Source organism: Bombus flavifrons, chromosome 10 (assembly GCF_040668555.2).
Source record: "Bombus flavifrons isolate JBK064 chromosome 10, iyBomFlav1_principal, whole genome shotgun sequence".
Classification (NCBI taxonomy): Eukaryota; Metazoa; Arthropoda; class Insecta; order Hymenoptera; family Apidae; genus Bombus; species Bombus flavifrons.
This window is the reverse complement of record NC_138451.1, coordinates 12,060,023-12,083,057: the sequence shown is the minus strand read 5'-3', so window position 1 is coordinate 12,083,057 and position 23,035 is coordinate 12,060,023. Positions and strand designations below refer to the sequence as shown.

General features: G+C 41.3%; 1 protein-coding gene across 16 annotated transcripts in view; it reads left to right on the top strand.

Annotated features, from left to right (window-relative positions):
* pHCl-1 (pH-sensitive chloride channel 1) overlaps window positions 1–23,035 on the top strand; it is a 91,557-nt gene that overhangs the window by 37,461 nt on the left and 31,061 nt on the right. For 6 of the 16 annotated variants that reach the window (XM_069121967.1, XM_069121968.1, XM_069121971.1 and 3 more), the window contains exons 2-4: window positions 131–317; window positions 13,928–14,098; window positions 15,532–15,782. In XM_069121967.1, coding sequence (XP_068978068.1) covers window positions 13,938–14,098; window positions 15,532–15,782 — 412 coding nt within the window. In that variant the 5' untranslated portion in view covers window positions 131–317; window positions 13,928–13,937. Of the gene's footprint in view, window positions 1–130; window positions 318–13,927; window positions 14,099–15,531; window positions 15,783–21,723; window positions 21,877–23,035 lie in introns of all 16 variants that reach the window. The other 10 variants (XM_069121982.1, XM_069121969.1, XM_069121970.1 and 7 more) reach the window with 2 other exon arrangements.

Below are 23,035 nucleotides of genomic sequence, written 5' to 3'. Positions count from 1 at the left end.
TATACTCGATGAACGAGAATGACGTTATATCGCGCGAGCAATTAATCTACGCTTGGTGAAGACTTGTTAAACCTGCAAGCAGCGAAGTTTCTTAAAGATGTTACACCTCGACGTTTTACATTTATTCTAGATGACAGTTGCCAGCGGTGGACGTTAAAGCGATACACGAGCCACCGAAAGGATCCTTTGCTCGCGAAAGCGAACGAGAAGTGGTAAGCAGGAAGATGAGAGTCCGTGAGAGTTGAAGTAAAAACCTGCACAACGAATAGCAACAGCCTGCCTCGTCCATTGCGACCAGCCACATATCTCACGTTAAGGTAAGCTTCTATAGGGTGTCTCACGAGTCGCGAACGTGTTTAAATAGTTAACAACTTCTTTTATTGTTAATATCTTTTACTCAGTTTCTTCTTTTATTTATCTATTTGGGGTCTCATTCGCCTCTGAGGATTATTGGCGATTACTAGTTCGCGTACAATTGTGTTTCAGAGATTTATAGAATAATATTATATTACAATATGTTATATCGTAATAGTACGTCATACAGTTTGGTCATAAATATGTAGAATATTTAAATTGTATTAGTTTTTACATTTATATACTTGCAACTCATATATAACTTATATATTTGCACAATAATTGTCATACTTGTAACACGTGTCAGTTGTAGCGAGTGCGGCTAAATTAGTTGAGAGAGGTGCGCGTCTTTTAGAAACTGCAACAGTCGTTTTATTTCTTCCTTTTCATATAGGATCGTGTTGAGGTTGCTTGGAAAGTTGAGTTTTGAAATTTTGCATGTTCGATTAGTAGGTGTTTTTCAGCGATTTTTGCAGATGTTATTACACTACCAGGGTTCTTCTTTATTTTATTATTTTTCTTTACGATTCATCGACGCTATATACGAAACACCACGTCTCTTAGACGTTGTTCATTTTCCGTTTCATAAAGGCGAGCTCTTTCCACGAGGTGTTCCATTGCGGCAGTTAATTTATCGGCTGTATCGCTCTAATTTCTGCAGGAACTTGTGCCACAGTTGCGGGATCGTTCGAGGCTTATTCGCATACATTGTTCCTTCCGGGAAAGCTCGTAAAAATGAAATTGGGGGCGATGAAATCCGCAGACGTTGACGGTCAATCAATTGCAGTTTTACGCGAAATTATTCTTTCTCCAAACATCTCCGACCATTCTTTCTTCCCTAAGACATTCGAAGTAAAATGAAAGATGAAAATTCGAGGAGCGCAGCAGGATTGATCGTAAAATGGATCAAACGATCCTCCGTCTGCTCGAGCTATGAACGCGATTTTTAATTCATCCTACAGAGCATCGATTCAAATGGAAACGCCTAGGAGCCTGCCATGGCAATTTTTAACGAATTTACAATTATAAAGTGTAATAAAAAAGTTGCAGTAACTTAATTAGCAGGGATAAAGGCGCGATTACTCGACAAATAGCTTCGTAACTAATCTCAGTAGCCAGTTAATCGTACGTGACGCGAGAAGCGCAAGAAAGTTAGAAAAACCGTATTTTAAGTTACGCTTCTTTTCTATCGGCTCGTTCCTTACTTTCCAAACTCGATGTGAAAGTTTCTGGCCTAGACCGGGCAATAAGACGGTAAGTTACACAAGAAGCTACACCTGTGGTCAGGTCAGTTTTGTATCACAGGATAAAATCAATCGACGGTCGATTTGATTCGACGTCTATTTTTATGATATTGCGTGTGTCGATGGAATTGATCGGCGACGACGACGGTGATCGCCTGTTGGTGTGAAAATTGTCCGTTTCGTCGTTTCCGCTAGGAAACCAGGCAGCTCGTAAATAAGTGGCGGAAGTCATGGAAGGAAGTTACGCCTCGAACGAACGCCTCGATGATGCGAAAAGTCAATGAATAGGTCCGTGGTAGTCGTAGAGTTATGCATTGCGAACGTGTTGATCTGTTAACTGGGTCATCCCTTAAGCAAAAGCTCCTATATTTCATCGAATTAAAAGGTAATAAAGACAAATCGATTTCCTTGAACCCATTAAGAAGAGACAGAGAAATATGTGGAACACGATATTAGCGCGCGGCAAGAAATTCGAAGGTCTGAAAATTTGGAAATTCGCGAGATCGAAAGTTCGAAAGTTCGAGAGTTTGCGAGATCGAAAATTCGAAGATTTGGAAATTTGAAAATGAAATGCCGCGTTAACAGAACGTTGAGTCTTAATGGCTCGAGTCAGTCTTAGTTCTTATAAATGCAGATCGTAAGAAGAAAATTTGATACGTAAATCTTCGTTGCCTGTTTGATTTTAATCTTATTTTACGCTTCAATTTTATTTTTCATTTTATTATATTTTAATATGACATAGTGGAAGGCGAGAACTTCTTGCAAAGGTTCAAACGTGTAATTCTTTTCAAAAAGGCTCGATGAATCGATGAAACTTTATAACAAACGTACAATTGTCAATAGGAGGAACGTTTTTGTATTACGACGAGGTTTCAATACTTTTTAAAGAATGTAAAGACAATTTTCTAATAGCGTGAAATTGTTTGACCGTTGAAATGTTCCGAATTAAAAAAAAAAAAAGAAATAGAAAATGTGACTTTTTCGTGTTCTCGACTTTGTAGCCTTCCAGCGTAAATACGACGTAATTTATTTATGAGAGAAGCGAAGCGACGCGAGGTGCGACGAGATGAAAGAAACCCAAATAGAGAAAATATTACCTCGACGAAATTAGCAATCCGAATGGCCAGTTAACATGTTCTCCTCGATTAAAAAGTTAATAGAAATTCCAGCAATCTTTCTCCCGAGGCGAAGCGAAAGTTTGTCGTGTTAATAAACGATGTCGTGACGAAACTGACCGCGCCGTGAGGTACAAATGAACGCGTTTATCGCGTAAAAAATTCAAGAAATAACTGGTTTAGTGGTTCACGGTGAAATTGCCGCGACCCGCTTTCGAAAAGCTGAAATCTCGTCCTTAACCTAGCTAGTTAATTCAGCACCTTCACCTTTGCGTGATGTTATCGACTTCCTTGTAGCTGGCAAAATATAGGAGATTCCGTGTTTAAGTGGATCGGGGAAAAAGTGGTCGTCGATAAAATGTATCGTCAAGTTCCCGCAGGCTGCTTTTCGAACAGGAGTTTGGCGCACCGTAAAGATCCGAATATCTTCCCTACAGACTTGGCGCACAACGTGTGTGGATATGTTTCTACGATAGGCGAAAGCTATTTGTGACGTTATCGGCGACGTTGTAACAACAAACGGTGCTGACAGAGGAAAAGAAGCAAGCCGTGATATGTTTATCGCGTTGTTACAGTCTCTTCGTTGAATTAGAATCGCTCGAGACTCTCGATATTTTACGCTTTGGTAAAATCGAGAGGTGCGAACGTATTCAAATAACGAAGTATTTAATTGCCGCAGATTTAGTAAACCGGTTAACGTTGCCACGAGCTACGATTCGTTAAAAATGAGGAAAATGCCAGTTTTCTACGGTTTTTGGTTTATAGCTGCGATAAATCTTCAGTTCTGTTCTTCTTTCGATGCCTGTTGCTCGCTCGTGCAACAACCGATTTCAACTAGATTTTCAGCCTGTATATGACTGACATAAATGTACAAAGTGCACTTTTTAAACTTTCGTCGTAGAGTCGGATAAAGAACAGTTATATAAAGTATGCTTGCATTATTTTCTTCGCGATTCCGACCAGCTGCAATTTTTTCACAAATTGTTTTCCACGTCATCCAGCGAACCAATCCTTTCTAACTTAAAAAAAAGAAAAAAAAACCAAGTCGGTTTAATCGGTCGAATTTAAAAAAGAAAGCAGAGCCATTCCGTTTCAGAGAGCTGCGGCAATACTCGCGTTCCGAACTGCACGCGCGTACGAACTCTTTTCATTGTCTTTAAATGTACATTTCCCGAAGTGGATCCGCACGGAGTTGCTCTCTCTTGCACCACGTACGTGCCGTATCGTAGCGTGCGTGTTGCATTCGAAGAAGTATAGAATTTCTGCGCGCGATTCTAATTTCGTATTAAAAAATCGTGCGGCCGCGTCGAACCAACGATGAAGCGCACATTCTGCGATTTGTACACGTAGAAACACGAAGAGGTAAAGTATTTTTACATCTCCTCGGGAAATGTTGAGGGAGCTCGAGGAGACGCGTTATTTGCGCGCAGCCTCGTTAGGGAAGCAAAAAAGAAAAAAAAAAACACAGTCTGCGAAAGAGGAGAGAATGTTCTCGTTCGTCTCGTCTTTGAATATCACGCAGTTCGCCGTTCCGTAATTACAGGAATTGAACGAAAGCTTTCGTAGAAATTGCGTTACTCAAAATATTATGCGACCGTCCCAGATCGGGCGACGAGCCGGAAAGGTGTGGGAGTTTCGCTGGCGTCTTCGTGTCTGTTGTGCTAGATACTGTCTCTCGGTAATTTCCGAAGGAGCATCCTTCTGCTTCTAGATCCTTTCGCGGGAACGTTATTGATCCGCGTTCTACACACGACTACGTACGAACAAAGGAAGAATTTCACCGAGGGTCGAAGTAATTGGTCACGATGATTCGCGAACTTAACGACCGGCGTCGCCGCCAAATGTTTCAATCTAAATCGAGGACGTCGCGCCTCGTTCGAATCGAATCACAACCGTTCGATGGTTACGTATATCGGATACATATTTGGACGAACCGACGCTCGCACGAACTCGATACGTCGATCCAATGAAACATGTATATGTAGATTTTTCTCAGTAGACTACGCGTTTCGTATGCAAATTCGTGTTTTCATAAACGCAAATGAGAAAGTGGGAGCCTCGCAAAGACTCGCTTCGCCCATCGCGAATACTCTTCCCCTCTATTCTCTACGTTTTACATATTTTATGCGAATCCCGTGTACGTTTCTTCAAATTTCCCAACAAATGCGTACGAACTCGCGCTTTATTTACGAGCGTAAGCGCAGTGTCGCGCTCATTCGTTCGTCGGAACGCCAATTCGTCCGAGCGCCACAGTGAACGTGGTCCGATACGAAGAACGAAGAGGACAGCGAGACGAGGCGACGCGCGATATACGTCTCCGTCAGAAAGATAAGCGTTTAATCGGTAAAATTGCGAGGAAAGGCAGGAGGCGCGTGCCTGTTGCGGTCCGCGCGCGCGTATTTGTGCAAAGGGGGAAAGTCGGTGGAGAAAATTTCGTGGCGGGTTTCGTGGCCAAAAAAGCAGGCTATCGGGTTGGGAAAAGTATCCTGCAAAGGGTAAAGAAAAAGAAGAAGAAAAATAAGGATCGGTAAAGAAGAGAGAGGGGAAGATAGAGGGAGGGGGGTGCAGCGTGGAAAGGAGCCGCGGACTCGGAATGGGACGGGCTAAGCCACGTGACATACTCTATAGCGTTTCGTGCCGCAACGCCCCGTATTGATCGAACGAACATCAGCTGTATGGTTGGTAGCGTTTACTCGTACCTACCGCCTGCCGGTCTGACTAGCACTAGCCACGACCACTCGTACCATCGACTCGCGGCTGCGTCTGCTCTTTTCTCTCCTCTTCCCTTGTCGAATCTTCCGTTTCCATCTTCCATGCAAGCCGTAGATTCAGTTGAAATTGGGATTTCTTCGTGTTTTTCTTTGAGAAATATAAGGTGGTAAGGTGGTACGGCGTTACGTTCCCGAAGAGTACGTTGTTAACTTACGTGTATGCTAGTTCTTACGATTTCGTAGAACATCGTTGGCGAGGTATTTCTGACGATACGATGACGTATCGAGGATTTCCTCGATGAGGAATACACGTCGATCTCGCGATAACGAGGCAACGGAGGAGGAGCAGGATATTCATAGCGGAGGAAAAGCGCATGGTTAACGTGCAGCCATGTATGGATGATCCGACAGCTTTGTCCGTAAGTGGGTTGCTATGCCCGCAACTGCTACGAGCTTCTAGCTGGAAAATCGTAAGCTAAGATACATCTGCACGAGGTCGCACCACTTTTTCGCCTAACGGATTATTATATTCCACGTAAAACAATTCGTCGTACGATTTAATGATTCTGACGTTCGAATATCGGCGTGAACTTTTAAGCGCCGAAAGTACGTGCACTATTGTTTATAATTATCCGAACATTTCAACGTCCTCTTTAAAAAATTCCTCTTTAAAATACATTTTGTTAAAACTTCCACGTTATTGCAAATATATAGAATATACCTCTCTTTCTCTCTCTCAAATGAAACTATTTAATCTAGATTTAATCTTCGGTTTTATCTCGCCTAACCATATGCAGGGTTTCGACAAAATAATGGAAACACCTCTCATACGTATATCATATACATACACGAGTACGACATATATGTATATGGATAAAATAATGGAAACACCTCTTACCAGTCACATACACGTACGAGTATGACGTGTCTGTGTATGAACGAGATAATGGAAACAGCTCGTACATGTCATATACATATATGACGTATATGACACGTAAAAGGGTGTTCCCATCATTTTATCCAACCCGTGTACGTATACAATAGTTGATATTAATCGTTATAGACGATATAGAAGCGATTACGCATAGATAAAAATAAATCGAACCTGCGAAGACAACCGAGTAAGCGACTCGAAACGCTCCAAGTCTATACAGTTTCGTTAGTTAGGATTACAGCGCGATTCGATGTGTTTCTAGTCGCGTCCTACGAGTTTCTATAGCCTTTATGACGTGCCAGTCATTCATTAGAGATAAACATAGAACTAGAGCAACGCGGATATAATTGTTGTTTCGGTTTAAGTTTATCAGTAACGCTTCAAGAGCTAGTAACGGTAAGAAAACCTTCTTCGATCGTAAATTTAAAACTACTGTAACAAGGGTATCGATGTTTCGATGGAATTGCGCCGGGTATTCGAATGCTCGTGGACGACGGTGTACGCGCATAAAGCGCGATGCTGATATTCGCGATTAAAGTAGAAATGATCAAGCTGTCGGAGTATCGCGGCCAGTGAATTGCGAACGCGTTAAAATATCGGTTTTCATCGAGGGAATATCGCTCGGTCAGCGCGGTAATTATACGAAGATCGGAAGTCTTTTATTTTATTTTTTTCTTTTTCACCGATAAACGTTTTCTGCAATTTTAACCGTTTACTGTTGCGGTTAAAAATCACGCTCCCTGAACCCTGGTTTATTCGCTTCTGCCCGACAGTTTTTCCGCGGCAAGAACTTTTATGAAAAGACTTTTTGTTTGGACGGCCAAGCAGAGCCCAATGAATAAATGAATTTTCCCTCTTTGCCCTTGTTTGCTTGTCCCGTTTTCACGTTCGCATTCCTTTTTAATTCTACCGGGGCAAGCTCGTCCGGCCTCGTAATTAAGGAGATCGGCTTTATCATGGAATACCACGTCGAACAGAAAGTGAAGTAATACGAAGGATCCAACCGAATGATACGTACAAGCGAGCGTGAGACGACGCTTTACGAGGGAACGAGAAACAAAACGTAAGAGATAATTTGCTCGCCCGAGGTTCAGTTTTCCGGAAGATTTTTTTTTTTAAATCCACTGCGTGCGTGCCTACGTTCCACTTGCTCGTGCGAGTGACGAATTAATAATTAGAGGCAACGCTTCCTACCTTCTTATGGAATTACCAAGCTAAAACGTGATTAACGTAGTAATATATCGTAACAATAATAGTAACGTATTGTAATAATAGTAACGTGGTAATATATTGTACTATTTATTACATATACTACTATATAGATTTACTATTTAAATATCGTTGCTTGCGCTAACGTCGCAAGTATCTTTATTTACTTCGAAGAAGCTTCTAGCAGTTTGCAATTTTTAACGCGACTCGTACGAATATTTCTTTGTTGAGAATTGTGGATCTTTGAAGCCGAAATAATGTTATAGGAACACTAAATTTACACTAACGATTCATATTCAAATAGTAATATATTTATTTCATGGACGATTCCTTATATATTCATCGATACATACTTGTACGCGTCTCAGCACTTTCTTCCATACCCGACTCTTAACCGACTGACTAGTTTACCCTCATCTGTTTTCGAGACGCCGCGCGCACACATACCTCCACACACCGACACTCGCATACAAGTATCTCTACTACGCATTTAACCCAGTCCAGCACAGAAAATTATACGTATCTCAACATTCTTACAATTTCCTGCGTCGTTATCTCGTACAAACGCGAAATCGCCGATTAATCGCGCTCGATGAATTAAACCGATTAGCACGTTTTCTACGAAACCGGAAGACGTTCTAATCTACTTACGAGCCAAGAGCTACGTATCCATGACACTTTGATCGAGCAACTAGCAACCGCTCAGACCTGCAAGTTTTCTAGAAAAATTGTGAAATACCGAAAATTGCGGATGGTCTTGGATTCGATAGCCGGACACTGTAAAATAGAAATATATAGAATATACGTTATCGATTCGGGTGCGGCGAGAAAGGCTGAGGCATCGGCAAAGTTGGAGGCGGAGACGCGTGCAACTGGTTGATTTTCGATGATTCGTGCGAAACCACGGTGCGTGATACTACCGGCGCAATTTAAGCCGGTCGAGGAGCAACCGTCTGCAAACACTTGTGGAGGAGCCTGGGGCGAGCTTCAAGAGGCCGATCGTGTCTACGCGAGAAAAGACGAGGCTGGTTAATGGTTAAGCAAGCTACATAGCACATACCTGTCACGTTAAACCGCGTTACTCTTCTTCATCCAACCAAGCGGCCTGTAAACCAGCCTGCAGCTACTCTAGTCCGTCGAACAAAGTCCTCCGAACGAATAGAAGAGCCCCGCATAGAACGTTCTTTCTCTCGACCGACGTTCGTTAATAAACTACGGAAGACCGGAGTTTTGTCTTTAACTTCTTCGGTCTCTTCTTTTCTAAAAGAACGTCTCCCTTGTGGCTCGTTACGTTCCTACTTCGCCAAGCTAATTAACACTGTTTGTATATTTAGCGAGGGGGGAACTCAGCCGCAGTTACATCGAGCAATGCTTTAATTTTCAGTTCATCGTGCATATACAGTAACTGTGGAGCGTAGTATATTGCAGTTATTCCGCATTCCAGTGGAAAATGTTTCGATCCTTCGCGCAGATAGTACACTTTGCAGTAAGACATTAGTCCGCGTCGTTGTCGCTAGATTATTGCGCGCGACTGTGCCAATTTATATTTTTGCGAATACGCCATAGAGAAACACAATATAGAAATTGTTTCGAAGCAATTTCTTTCCTATTAATATATCCGAGAATATTAATATTGCTCGAACAAATTTCTTTTGCATCCTGACTGTTATCCTTCCTTTTCGCTCGTTAAAACGAGAAGAACGTTGCAACGTAAAAATTCGAGGATCCTAGGTTAAAAAGCAAATTATTCGAGCAAAAATCGATCAAAGAAGAAATAATTAGGCTAAATGTAAGAAAACAGACGAAAAATGTAAGATACAGACGAAGCATTCTAAACGTTGACTTTGTTCAGGGATTTAGCTATGTTGGATTAGAAGCCACAACGCTGAACAACGTTAATCGCCAATTTGCAAGGAGGAAAAAGAGTTTCCCGTTTTTCCCGATGGTTAAAATCTTGTTACCGGCTCGCGGTACTAATGCGATTCGAACAAATTAAGGATATCGCTGATCATTCAGCGTTTGCTCGATTCCGCGCGTTTAACTCTGCAGGGGTTGAGATTTATTCGACAGACACATGCGAAATTTTCGCTTATACGAACTCTTCTATGTATAGTGACATAGGATTATCGAATCGCCATAAGCTCTGACGTTGTACGATCCAATCTTGAACTTTGCACGGAATAATCAAACCATGAATTCTCAGTATAATATGAAAATTCGATATAACGGGTGTTGGAAAGGATGAGAAAAGATACTTTGATCATTTTGTTAATTTATTTCAGTCGATTTGAATCGCCTTAAGCTTATAAACGTTTGCTGATTCGATCTCGAAATTGGCACGGGACGAGCAAACCTGGAGTTTTCAATATAATGCGAAAATAGAATATCAAAATGATATTATAATATAATACAAAATACAGTACACCAGATATCCGAAGAACGACAAAGACTGAATTAATTAATTTTTCTAAATTATCGATGATTTGGTTATGCCGTGCGATGTAAAATCGTAGAAATTGAGTCTACGATCTCCAGCAATTTGTAGCTTGCCGATTCGTTAATGTTATTGGCTAGTAAAAATTATTCTACGAAAGGTGCACGTTTAAAGGAACAACGTCGTCAAGCTTCAACATCTCTTACAAGACGAAAATTTGTTTCTCAATTATATAATCTCGCAACTCCATATTTTCTCACCGCTATCGTAACGAGATAAAACAATTTACTCGCTTTATTTCGCATCGTTTTCGACTTTTGCTTACGATTATAACTAATATACAGTGTATTAAATTGCAAAAAAGAAGAAAGATTAAAATTATCTTTACACTTGAATTTCCGTTGTAAACGTCAGGAAATTTTAATTCAAATTAACGCGACATAATCGTCGGTAAACAGCACGCACGAAAGCAGCATAGGAAAAAATGCTACGCTCCAAATTAGTTAAAACGAACATTTTCCATCTTTTCTCGTGACCCCTTCGTGTATCTTTATTAGCGTTATTATATCGAGGTGCAGGAAAAGCCAAAGGTGGTATCACGTAACTAAATATTTGCAAAATGTAATATCACACGCATACAAACACGCACAGTGTAGCATAATAAACGAACGACGAGAACGACTAGAAAACTCGCGATCTTTTGTCATGCATAGTTTGCTAGAGAAGCAGAAACACGAGCGTCGTATAGCGGAAGGAAACTCTGAACGGCGCGACAAAAGACCGCTGCGAGTTATAGGGTCAGACAGAAAGAGTGAAAATGGTCCTCGACACGCTCGCGAAGATACTCGGAATGGTCCTGCATAACAACCTACTCGAAAAGTGCCTGCACGACGCGAGTGTCGACTCGCAACTCACTCAGACGACCTTCCTCTACGGTCAACTTACCTTTTGCGACGACTTTAATGCGTCGCAGCTTGGCACCACGGTAATCTGCGAGCATCTGTGCAAATTTTACGTTTCAAAGTGAAATATCGTTGCGTGTCACGAGCAGATTATAAACAGGTCGTTTGTTGAAAAGTAAAAAATACGCGAACTGCAGGGGAAAACGAATATGGACACAGAGTCGTGGGAAATTGCAATTAAATTACGAGGTAATTCATCCGCAATCGTGTTCAATTACGCTGTGCTTCGTTGGTAGTTCGATAAATTCTCGTTCAATTAAATTTGCAGCGAAATTCGTAAATGTAATTAAAGTATAATCACAAGGTACGATGGTAGGTAAGTGAGAAACATAAACGTAAGATTGAGTCAGATATGTACGGGAAACGGAAGATACACCGTAGAGACACGAGAGATAAATGTAATAACATTTATCTCACTTGTTCGGAGAGGATGTAATTACAGTTACATTGTAATTGTAATGCAATTGGCAGATAAATTAACGGGGAGGTTTGAATTACATAATCAAATTATGTAATTAAATTACACCGTATTTCAGTTGACACAATTGTGTACGAATATACGTACTTGAGTATTAAGAGAATTACAGAAAAACGTGACAAGCCATCGGAAAGTTACTAAACCTTCTTGGAAACTTTGAATTATAAGCATTTTGTATATTCGCGCTTAAAATTCTTTTAATAAAACATTGATATTTGATATGGACTGTGAATTTCGAATCGCTTTTTTAAATAAAATTGTTAAATATATTTCTATAAGCTTCCCTCGTCGTATAAAGTACGAGGTTAAAAAATCATTACACGATTAATCCATAATTCTTTTCAATTTTAAACAAAATATAATAATCGCGAACACACGAGCGAGAGAGGAACAGAATCTCCAGATTTTTACTTAAACTTAAAAGAAAAGAGTTTTTACTTAAACTCTTTTCCCCTTGGAAAAATACAAACGCAGCAGAGTTAATTGTTCTTGTAAAAAACAAGAACAAAAAAATGTTCGCATTTTACCTAAACCTAAAGTATCTTTTTCTCGTGGAAAAATACGATCGAGTGGGAAAAAATGATGAGATAAGAGATGCAGCGGTATGAATCGTTTCCTAGATTAGTTATGACGTTCTGTACGAGACCAGCAAGCGTACGTAATGCTTCTGAGTATAAGAAGAAGGGGGCAAAAAGGCGATATTAGTTTCCGTCGAACCGGTTGATTTCGTGCTTGCAGACAATCCAGCGGAACAAAGGCGGTATAAAAGCGAGATGAAAGAAGTTCACGGCGGTAGCCACGATATATTCGAGCTTTGAAACTCGTGTTTGGAAGGTTCAGCCTTATCCGTCGAATTCCGTTAAAAGGGATCGTCTGGCAGGGTCGGTAGACTCCGTGAATCCGTGTACTCGTATGAGAATCGCGTAAAAGGTCGTAGATCAAAAGTGTATCCACAGGTCTTTGAGAGGTAATCCTGCACCTCCCTTTTAATACACTCGGCAACGGAGTAAAGTGGTATATAGCGATGATCCGTACAGTAAATGAAACATTTTTAACCGGTTTTGCATCGAGTTTTTCCAACGAATGGAAAAAGAAGAAATATCCATCGCATGCATTCGATTGCTTTCGATCAAATTTTTGTTTCATCTTGTTCGCTTTTTAACTTGGACATTTTACCAATATTTTACTGAACGTATAATGATTTATAACAGGCTTTATACAGGCGAGTATATTAAAATTCGTATCGTTTTGCAAAACTTGGGTATTACGAACTTTCCCTGCAAAATTTATAACGCGCGAGACACTTCACCTTAAACATCGACTTCTTCTACGAAGAAAGACCGTTGATTTGTAAATGGTGTTCATCGTAAACGCGTAAATAATATCCTTTAAGACGATAAAGATTAAAGTAAAAGGAAAGACGGTTAACACTGGAACTACCGATAGTTAACACGAAGCTATTTCTACCAAAACCAGTGAAAATGACTGATCTGTGAAAAATACGAAATAATGGAATATTTTTATATTTATTGATTTATTGCTTTCTTACAGAAGCAATTCCATGTTATGTAGTAGATTTTTGGTATTATTAATCCATCTAGGACTATGATCCCTAAACGAGGGTTGACACATTTATAAAATTGTAGAGACAGGCATTTTGACTGATGTGGTATTTCTAGTGTTAGCATCTAGCGATCTAGCGATCGATCCGGAATTTTCCTGATAACTGATATCTTCATATCGAATGATACGCAGTAAAAATTTTAAGAACGTGTGACAAGTTGCACAAAACGAGGAAACTGGTTAATTGGGCTTCGATAAACAAATTGCCGGATCCATTTACACTTTGACGAGTACCGATCATTTTGACTGCTATTGGTATACCGTAGCCTTGATACAAAATTATTTTCAGTTTGAATACATAAAAAACAAAATAAAATTCATTCTTTTAGTTATCGTTGCGAAAGTCATTGCACCATTGCTGATAAAAAATATAACACGAAGTAGGAATTTTAAAATAAAATTGTGAAACCAGTCAATTCGACCGATGTGATAGTTGCAGTATTAAGCAACAAAGATTAATGAGAATCATTGAAAATTACGGCTCGTTGCCTGTCAGACAGTCGTTTCCAAACACCGTGCGTCGCTACTGGAATAAAATTGATTTATCATCTCGTGTGTTTCGCATTTTGCGCGAAACAAACGTACTGTTATCCAGTCGTCCTACTTATCCTTCGCTTCCAAAGTACATCGAAAAATACGATATTTCTCGTATGCGAATATCTCAGAGGCAAGCTAATTGAATTATTTATTATCTGATTTATAAGGAATATATTTCATGGAAAAGCGCGTTCATACGCAACGACGGTAGTACAGAGCCGTAGAAATATTCCTGACTTGGTATCGCTTTTGTGAACGGATGACATTCGTTTCTCTTGCACTGCGGATGGAATACGTAATAATGAAAAATGTGCTTTCTGTTTCAGATGACATAGAATGGGTTGGGTGGCGCTAGGGCGGTGTGCGGGTGGTGGCGGCCGCCTCTCGTCCGTCCTCTCGCTGTCTCTCACCTCCCTCGCAAGCTCCCTCATCTTCACCATCCTCTGTATCCTCACACTTGCCCTCACTCTTGTCACTCTCGTGCGTGCCGAAGACATGTACGTATTATGGAATACACGATAACTAACACCTTCTTCAGCCATCGATCTGCTCTTAACTTCCCGATACCAAAGTACGATACCGGAATAACGGTCGCGTTATCTTCCTCTGTTTGAAGAGATTTTTTACTCGGCCAGGAGGCTGTTAAAGTTTAACGATTCGAACGCATCGAGAAGCTAAGAGAGGGACACTAGAGTAGAACACTGTTGTGTTTGCTTGTGATAGGATCGAGAGAGCGACATTGTAGCGACGACGCGGTACAAAATATATGGAAAGACGAATCTAGACTCGCTCGATGTTTGACATTAGACGAAACAGATCTATTTTGCATGGAATATCGGGAATCGTCGTTAATGTCGCCTCGTTTCTTGTTCAAAGGCTCTTATACTTGTTTTACATTTAATATTGCGCAAACTTGTCTCGTTATTAACCGGGACGCCGGTCGAAGGGTGGGAAGTTGGCTTGTTCGCTGTCTATTTACCCTTTTACGCTCGTGAACTTACTTTACCGGCCATAAACTCGTCGTCGTCGTGGTCGTGGCGATGCGGAATGGCTACGGAGCAACCGAGACGTTGATAGCAACGGACGAGAGATCTCGCAGGATCTCTCTAATCGCGCGACACCGATATTGGCTCGGGAGAATATTTACAGCCGCGGATTCTCGACGTCTAGCGTTTGCCGATAGTCTTGAAATCGGAATAGAGTCGGGCTGAACTTTGAGAGAGACGAAAGCGGCCAGGTAATCGGTCTTATCGCGAATCTTCTTTCGCTCGACCAGCGTCCCAAAAATCGTTCGATTGCATCGTACACGTTTAGCCAAGTGTAGACAAGTTTGGATCCTAGTGATCGCGATGTAGTCAACGATCGAAGCAACAGATCGTTAAATTAGCGAATTTCCAGACTAATTCGATGACGCTCGAAGGTAGAAGCTGTTTTTACATTATACATATACATATATATATATATATATAATATACATACATATATATATATATATATACACGTATTATATAGTGCGTTTTAGAGAGCTCTGCGTAATATTCGTCGAATAATTGGTAGATCGTGTGAGTTTCTCTTTTAATATGTGTAGCCATAACGAATTCACTCGAAAGAGAACGACGCGCGTTTCGTACAGATCGCGTGCGACAAGCGCATTCTCAGGAAAACCGATCTTCTTGGACACCTCGAAGGTCAAGGTCGAGGCTCGCGACAAAGCGAACTGCGGGTTAATCTGCGGATCGACCTTCGGGGTGGCTAGAGAGAGAGAACACTCGATGATCGGGGGTGAAAACCGAGGAAAGGAATGGAAAGGAAAGGAAAGAGGAAAGGAAAGGAGAAAGGAGAAAGGAAAGGAAAGAGAAAGAAAAGGAAAGGAAAAATTCCGTCGTGGATCCGGTGGTTTCGGGGCTAGCTACAATACGTTGTGTTGCAGTTTCGAGGAGGGCAAGTCGGACAAGGAGATACTGGACAACCTGCTGCTGTCGACCCGTTACGACAAGCGGCTTCTGCCCCCGGTCCAAGGTACACTGAGGCCCCCGCCCCACACCCGTCAAGACGACTACACCCCTGACTACCTCGTACCCAATGACCCTGATCATCCAGAGCACCTCGAACACCACCGGCACCGCTACCACCATACAGCACCACACAACCACAGCTCACTGCTCACCCCTCGTCGAAAGGGTACTCTATATTAGAAATCGATCTGATCACGCTAAATCGGCATAAGGAAATGGAAAAATGAAAAAAGAAAAGACAAAGAACAAAGAACGAGAGGAAACGCGAGAACGAATGAAAGTGGAACTCGGTTATCTCGTTTTGTTTTACTTTAATTTCACTTCGTCCTCGTTCCCCTCTTCTTCCATCTACTTTTTCATATTCGCGTTTCACGTTCCACGGTGTCCCCTTTCCTTCCTATCGTCAGTTCGCACGTTGCGTGCTTGTCGTATGCATTTACGTGCTGCGCGAGATTGCGCGTTTTTCGCGGTTTAGCGAAGGAATCGCGGTACGCATGGCAGGATCGCTGTGAAAGTGGAGAGAAAGAGTCGCGCTTGTCGACGAATACGTTAGAGTGGCGTGTAAAAGGATACGAGACGGGCAGTGGGAAAGAATGTATGGGGATAGAAGGGAATAAAATGAAAAGGAAAGGTGAATAGAGAGCACGAATGAAATCGCAATGGCAAGAAAGTAATAATCGGTTTCTTTTGATGTCGAAACGACAAACCGGCCGAATCGACCCACCCGTCTGACCAATGTCGGCCCTCTATCACTAGCTGCAAGGCTCTCGCTGCCAACAGCTGTTTACCACGCCGCGCCGAACGGCTGCTCCGTTGGAAATCCAATTCGAGTCAGTAATAAATTTGTAGTCTCTCGGCTAAGGCGATTGGAATTCTTCTTGAGATTGAAATCATCTCGACCAGACTTTCTAGCATTTTTATCGCGATCGAATCTCAACATTCTTGACATTTTTTTTCTCCTAACCGAATTATTTCTTTCTTTTCTTTTTTCTTTTCTTTTCCTTCCATCGATCTCACTGAACGAAATATTTTGGCTTGGCAAAAGAGATCCATATGAAATTCTTTGTATCACATTTACGGCGTCCTTCGAGCTGCATTAACGAGTTTTTCAATTAATTTCTTTTCATCTGAACGAGACGAGCGCGTAAATTAAGCAACGCTATCAACGTAATAAAAAGATCTAGTGGTTTCAGACGTCACAAGGTATTTACGTCACGCTTCGTACGAATCCGAGATACGAGCCGGTGTTACACGGCGCAGATTTATTCGAATGTAAATTTACTTACCTCTTGGCAAATTAATTATCGATCTAAAGAATGGTCCCTCCGCCTCTATAGCGAAACGACCATGTCGTCACCCGAAATAGCTTAACGCGTCTATTTCCTACAATTATAATGCTCTCGTGCTACGAATGCTACGAGAACGAACGTAAGTACGTAGATCGAAAGAAATTTCACAAATTCTTAATTCTTCGTCCGTTCAATTCAAGAAATAAGACATCGAAGAAGAAACAGGGCACGTTATGTAACTTGACGAACCGAGAGCCTTGAAGCATTAAAAGAACAAAATTTTATTTGAAAATTAAGTGATTTCGAATGAAAATACCGCAGAAATTTCATGAAAATTTTCTACACGATACATCAGTCGTGAAAAATACCGCGAAATTTCCTGATACAAAATTCTCAATATATCGATGGTAGAATATTCGCGATATTCCTATTAATTAAAAGGTGAAGAGGAACAGAAATTTTCACTTTGGAAAAGACGACGACCGTTGGTGTCGTAATGTCAGCCCGCAACGTGTAAGTAGCAAAAGATGTGGTCAGACGGATCCGCCGAATTCGGCCACTCGTTCCTACAACAAAAACCTTCCGCTTGAACGAGCTTTGCAGAGAAAAGCTTCTATCGAATTGAGCGAAATATGAAGAGATCGTTGCGATGCCGCGATAAACCGCCAGCTAGTAGTTTGCAGCTATTACGCGTAAGCAAACTCATTTGGAATAATTATAGTAGTTTCGCGATATGCCTCGTTTCCGTTTCAAGCGTTCTTCACCCTCTATTCTCTATGTCGACCACGTGATCTGGTGTTTTTCAATACTTAAATTACAACGAACAAAAATTCTAATAACAATCGATAACAATACAAATTATAAATATAAATCGATTGTTAACTTTTAGCAAACAGATACAGTTGGTGAGCGTTTCTATATGGAAAAATTTACATTTACATAACACAAGTACGATGTTTTCGAAACGTTTCTCTTAGCAGTGGTACTTGACAATTACGTCTCCAATGCTTCAATTATCGACTCGCTTTTTGTGCGCGATGATTGCACCGATGATTATGAAAATGGTCCGAGTAATATATTTTTTTATTTCGCTCGGTGTATTACGTTTCGCGTTTGACGCGTTAGCTGAATGCTGTTTAACGACGCAAAATAAGCGACAAACTTTACATTCTTGTCTCGGGTCGCTTTCGTAATTACCGGCGCAAATGTCGGCGAACGCGTGACTTCGATGTGACTCGGCTGGCGATATTAATTAAGCATTCGTCGAGATTGCTTATTTGGCACTGATCTACTGAAACGCTTGCGTTTGGTATCTCGTGAGAAACTACGTCGGTTGTGCCAAATCTCGTGGTTAAAGTGTGCCACCGATCAAGATGGGCACGTTCAAACGTCGCTGGATTTTAAGTGCAAATACATATTCAAAGTAGACACGTGCAGTGTGAATCACCTTGTTGGTATTAGTTGATTGCAAAAGTTTCGTCGGTTTTTACGTAATGAGAATAATGTTATAAATGCTTTCAATAATCTCGTTTATACTCCATATGTCTATCGCGTCGTGTGCATTTAATTTTATCACTCCTCCTCGTTTATCTCAACTCACTGATATCTCTCGTGAAGAATTCTTGGCCCCTAGAGTCCACGAAGATACTCATAGACATGAAATTACATTATACGAAATTCCATTCATCCGCACGTTTTTTAAATAGAAGAACAGAAATTCTGAATGGATTACGTATTTTTGCGTATGTCAACGGATATAATTATGGAAAACCATTAGTTTAAAACTTTGTCGGATTAGTAGCGTAAAATGAATAAAGAGACCGTCATTTTTTATCTGCTGTAAAAATACGATATTCCTAACTATTACACGAAACTAGTCTCCATTCTGATAGGAATAAGTATCGTAAAGACGCTGACTATTCTTGCAAGGTTTGCAACCGGAAACCATTGGAAGCCGAAAGGCCGGAATTAAACAAATAATAAAATGGATAGTCTTCCTTCGAACGACTTATAATTTATCTAAAAAAAGAAAAAAGAGAAAGAAACGCGAATTGTACCAAGAAAGAACGCAAGAACCGACAGAATTTTTACACCCACCTAATATTACGTATCGCGCGTCGACGATTTTCGTCTTCCGATTTCCATCTTGCGCTCTACGATTTCTAGAACCTGGAAAGCGACAAAGGGATCGGTAATTGATCGATGTAGCGGTATCACGGTACAGGCGTGAAACAGGTTTCCACGCCAGGCTCGGTAAAGTGCCTATCAGGAAGACAACGTTTTACCCTCTGAAAGAAAGTCTGGCGTGACAAAAGGACGGTTTCTCTGTGCATTGGAGGGAACGGGGAAGTTGCCACGACGCCCTCGAGCACCGGCATCATTTGTTCAGCCGGCGAATGTAAAGAAAGCACGCTTTCTCGCAAAAGTGCGAGACGCGAGATGAAAAGAGAATGGCGACGAGTCTCGAGAATCGGTGGAGAAAACAAGCCGCGTGTATCGCTTCCCTCTACTTTTCCCAACTAGCTACGTTGGCGCAACATTTTTCAATTGCAGCGACAAAAGAGACGCGTTGATTGCTTGTTTCGTGCTAAGTACACATCTTCTTCGTGTTCTCGTGGTAGAATAAATAAGAAGATGGTAGAAACAGAGAGAGAGAGAAAGAGGAAGAAATTTTCAAACGCGTAACTTAGATAGATACCAGTTGGAAAGGAAGTAACGAACTGCGCGACGAAAATTGAAGAGCAAAGTATGTACAGAACGAATATGAAATCGGTAATGAGTAGAGAGGGTGAAGAGTCGCGTCGCTGACAAAACGAACGCGATACGAACTCGAACTGCATGGAAACTGCATTATTTGAAGTTCACCGGAACGAGTTGGCGCGGCGCAATTCTGCAGCTTCCTGACTTTTCTTCGAGATGCAGCGACGAGCGTAACTGAACCTACAAGAGCAACAGATTTTATATAAATTATTTCTTATTTACCGTTGAAATTATACATTCACGAAAAATTCACATAACAGAAATATCTCGTACAATTCGATGCTAGTCGAAACAATTATTTTAATTCGTTTACCTGCGACACGAAGTACTCGACTTTCTGTCGTTTTTGTTTTTGTTGAACGTTTAGGTTGAACAATCTGCTAGAATTTCCTGCAAAATCATTTGCACTTGGAATTGTTTTAACGCGTTTTGGCATAGTTCGTGCAACAAATTTGGCCCAGCGATCGAACGAATTTCGCTCGAACGATCGCCGATTCTCTTCTGCAGATTAGAGAAAAAAGGAAAGAGAAGAACGTACGGTAAATATTCGTACAAAACGTTTCTGTTATGTCTATCTCTTCTTTACGCCGTAATTTTAGTGGCAAATAAAAAATTATTTATATAAAGGCTGCGAGCACCGGTGCAATTATGCTTTTCATGCCGTCACTTTGATTTTCTGCAAAGCTTCTCACTCTGTTTACCATTTTTCGTAAAGAAAACTTCACTCCTTGTTTTTTCTTCTTTTCTACTTTCTTCTTGCCAATTTAATCGAACATCCCGAGTCCGAGAAAGGGACGAATAAGGTCAGGTAGAATGTGTGTTTTACGCTTTCGAGGTTACGTTTTCGCGAAGAATTTGGCAAGGGAAGCCTAAATAGGTCGCGAGCCAATTGGTCGTGTCCGGTAATTGAAAATCCATCGGCACGCCCTTATCGTTTACTTGAACAAATTGACCAGTGTTTGTATGGTAAAATCAACATTGAAAATATTTGTGTTGTCGATAGGGGTGTGCTGTTTTCCTATCGATTCGATCGAGGTGGAACGTTCATAAGCTCCCCCTCCCCAAAAATACTCGATTTCGTGATAGGTGTTGACATCGTTAGGCGGAACTAGGTTCACGAAGAAACCAGATGAGACGTGGGCAAGAGTTGTTGGGTGTCACAGAAATTCACACACTCAGACTCTTACGAAATGAATACAACCTTCACATTCCCGTTGCTATTCTTTTTGCTGTTCGATCGGATAAAGAATCGCTCGTAGAAAAGCTATTTGTCAAGAACCTAACGGAAAGCTGGATATTTTTTCAAATGTTTTTTTTCCCAACAGAGACACGGAAGAGAGGATGGAAATATGAGATAACCGTTTTATTATTCTAAGGATAATAACTTCGGCAAAACAGAATAATACAATAGAGGGAAGGTAGAAAAATAACTTTAAGGAATCTCACGCCTAACGTACCGTACAAACATAAATATCGTACACTTTTCAACATGTTCAACGATTCGTCGATTTTTCACTCAAATTAACATTAGAACTAGCAAGTGTGTCGTATTTCTACCAATTCGCAATTCCTATTTTTATCGTTGTATCGAGATCGAAGATCGTTTAAAGATCGTCGGAAGATTGCAAAATAAATCAAATTACTACTGTATGCTACTTGGACGTACGCGCATATAGATCTTTCGGTCACAATTTAAATCAAGATCGTCGATCGAACGAAAGACCGACAATCTTTCGGCGAAGATATTAGAATCTTCGTGATAGTACTCGTAATCGTCGTTACACGGATATCGGTGATTTATGTACGTCGGAGCTTTGCCTCGTATTTCTATCCTCTCTTCTACCGCAGTAATTTGTCGTTGCTGTCGTTATTGTTATTGTCGTTCCATCGCGTATACTGGAATGCCGTGCTGCAAAAGATAAAAAATAAGAGAAAGGAAAAATGCGGAATTGGAGGAAGAACAAGTAGACGGCGAGCGCAGGATCGAACAGTTACATTGATCGATAGTAACACGAAAAAAAGGATGAGACGTGGGCAAGGGGTTGTTGGGTGTTACAGATGCGGATTTCTGCTGCGGAATGCGATGGCCTGGTGACGCCACCGGCCTGTCGAACCGGTCGTCGACCTCCTCTAACGACCCCAAGAACCAGTACAAGAACCAGAACAATAACCACTACACGTCGCACCAACACCTTCGCACCCACCTTCGCGGTCCGTCCTTCTGCTTTTACTTCTCTCGTAACCTCGTCTAGAGAAATAATTAAGGCAACCACGACTTTCATTCCGACCCGACCCATTCAGTTCGCCGCGTTCTCTCCTCTCTTTCGCGTCTCGTTGCCGCCTCTTTCGTCCGTCTCTGTTCATTCGTTTCGACTATTATTATTTTATCGAACGAAGCCCTTGATTCTCCGGCGAACGTAATCGCTAACAGTGTGTACCGTGTATAGCTGTATATAACGGAGGACACTGTTGAAACGTACGGGCGTATATGGAATCCTGAATGGGTTGCTAGTCGAATTTCCGTACGAGGGTTTATAGGTCGATCGATTTTTTAGTGGAACCACTACGGTTTTCTGCTTCCATGTATATTCTCGTTGGCAAGAGCAACAAGACTCTGCTCTTTGAAAGCTTTTCTCGGTTCTCGGTCCCTATATTTTTAAAACACTAGAACTACCAAACTCTGCTCAAAGCGACTGATTCTTCGTTCTTTGAATCGTTAAAAACACGCCGCTGTTTCTCGTGATATTAACGTTCGCTTCTGTCGAGACGAAACGTGATTATAAATAGCATTGACCGCGTATAGAATTATTATACATATATATATATATTATGTATAATTTGTGTTGGTTTAATAATATAAGCGACATGTGCCAATATCAGCGATCGTATCGGTTTAACTTTATAACGGCAGTTTAATTGCAACCGATCATGTGCGACGTATTTATTTAAATAGACATCAAAGATAGTTCTAGTGTTGAGAAAACTTATCGACCGAGCTCGAGTTGCAATTTTTCGCTCGAACAAACGTGATCTTGGACGTGTTGCGAGACACGGACGATTCGAGCGACGCGTGTAAACGTTGTTCGACCTAAACCCTTCGACTATTCGATCTTAAACACACGCACAATCAGAATACTCGCGGCAGCTCGGTCGAATAAATCTTTTACGTTACCACGTTACTTCGTAAAACGTTGGCTCGTGATTCGAACAGCGTAAACAACAAAGACTAGAAAAGTTGTGTTGTTGGTAGACGCGAAGCTCGAAACGGGACATTCGTGTTAAGAGGACGTAAAAGCGTTGCTTACCGATCGCGGTATCTGACATTCTTTTCGAGCCTGGCAACGTTCGTGTCCGATGTGCCCCGCCGATT